Raw genomic sequence first — 1,872 nt, forward strand, 5'->3', positions numbered from 1 at the left:
TCGGGTTCGTCCAGAAGACAGGCGGTATCAAAAACTCTTCTGGCGTGATAACAACGGCATGCTCAAAACATATCAGCTCAACACCGTTACATTCGGGTTATCCGCGGCGCCATATTTAGCCATCCGATGTCTCGCGAAATTAGCAGACGACGAATATCATCATTTTCCCCACGCGTGCGACATTTTAAAAAGGGATTTTTATGTGGACGATCTCTTGTCCGGAACCGACACAATAGAAGACGCCATTAAATTAAGAAACGAACTTACAGAGGTACTCAAATCAGCAGGCTTAAATATTAGACAGTGGGCAGCCAACGATCGACTGCTATTGAAAGACTTGCCCGAAGAAAACATAAACAAACAATTGCACATCGGCGAATCATCGACCATCAAAACATTGGGTATCGTTTGGAATTCCGCAAACGATTCAATCACATACTTAGTAAAACCCATTTCCCATGAATCTCGAGTCACCAAGCGACTGATAAGTTCAGAAATCGCAAAGATTTACGATCCGCTGGGTTTGCTAGGTCCGGTCATTATCACGGCAAAAATCCTTCTTCAGGAGCTCTGGACACTGAAGGTTGACTGGGATGAGTCACTGCCAATGAGCATCCACACCAAATGGATCGACTACTATACACAGTTAGCCCTTCTCAACAACGTAACATTTAACAGGAAGGTCATTATTCAAACCGCATCGACAATCGAGTTGCACGGATTTTGCGATGCTAGCGAAAAGGCTTACGGCGCCTGCGTGTATCTACGATCCCAAAACGACCACGGAGACACACTAGTCGAACTTCTCGCAGCGAGATCAAAGGTCGCACCACTAAAAACCCAATCCATCCCGAGACTAGAACTATGTGGAGCATTACTGCTGACCGGGTTAATGAACACCATACGAAAGGCGTTACATAAGCAAATCGATCGAACAACGTTCTGGACAGATTCAACAATAGTTTTACACTGGATCAATTCATCACCGCACACTTTGAAGACTTTCGTCGCCAACCGCGTGTCGGAAATTCAATCGAAAACACAAATCGTCGATTGGCGCCACGTTGGTTCGTCAGATAATCCGGCAGATCTGATATCGAGAGGTCAGACAATTCACGAGTTCCTACAACCATCCATATGGCAACACGGGCCACCATGGCTTAAACAAGAATCAGCATCCTGGCCTAGTCGAGAATTAATCCCGTGTACTGAAGATCCGGAGCAAAGAATAGTTACCTGCATGACCATAACCACCGCAAAGGATACGAGCATACTCAACCGATACTCGTCCTGGGGAAAATTAATACGCATCATCGCACGGTGTCTACGATGGAGACCAGGCAAAATTACGAAAGGCAGTCTCACCGTCAGAGAGTTATCTCGAGCAAAAATCACCATCATCAGAATGGCACAACATCAACACTTCGACGAGGCAATACGCGCTTTGGATCGCCGAAACAATCACAAGCTTACACATCAACTGGCTAAGTTAAACCCCTTTCTGGACCAAGATGGAATTCTTCGGGTAGGAGGTCGGTTGGAAAATTCAGCCTTGACCTTCTCCCAAAAACACCCCATTATCCTACCGAAAGATCACATCACAACCTGCATTATCTTGAACGAGCATCTTAATCTCTTGCACGCCGGAACACAACAGACGCTGTATTCGTTGAGACGACAATATTGGCCGATAGATGGTCGAAGCCAGGTATGGAAAACCATTCAGAATTGCGTCCGCTGTCGCCGAGCCAACCCACCACCCGTTCATTACCCTATGGGTAATTTACCATCAGCAAGAGTCACGGAATCGCGTCCATTCTCCAACGTAGGGGTTGACTACTGCGGACCGTTCTTTATAAAAGAACGGCGACA

General features: G+C 46.4%; 1 protein-coding gene across 1 annotated transcript; it reads left to right on the plus strand.

Annotated features, from left to right (window-relative positions):
* Positions 1 to 58: 58 nt before the first annotated feature.
* On the plus strand, positions 59 to 1,708 carry LOC144477857 (uncharacterized; the record flags this gene model as incomplete). Its single annotated transcript, XM_078195592.1, has 1 exon — positions 59 to 1,708. A coding segment is annotated over exon 1 (1,650 nt), but the record flags the coding sequence as incomplete, so codon positions are not given.
* Positions 1,709 to 1,872: the final 164 nt, after the last annotated feature.

Source organism: Augochlora pura, unplaced genomic scaffold (genome assembly GCF_028453695.1).
Source record: "Augochlora pura isolate Apur16 unplaced genomic scaffold, APUR_v2.2.1 APUR_unplaced_4544, whole genome shotgun sequence".
Taxonomy (NCBI): Eukaryota; Metazoa; Arthropoda; class Insecta; order Hymenoptera; family Halictidae; genus Augochlora; species Augochlora pura.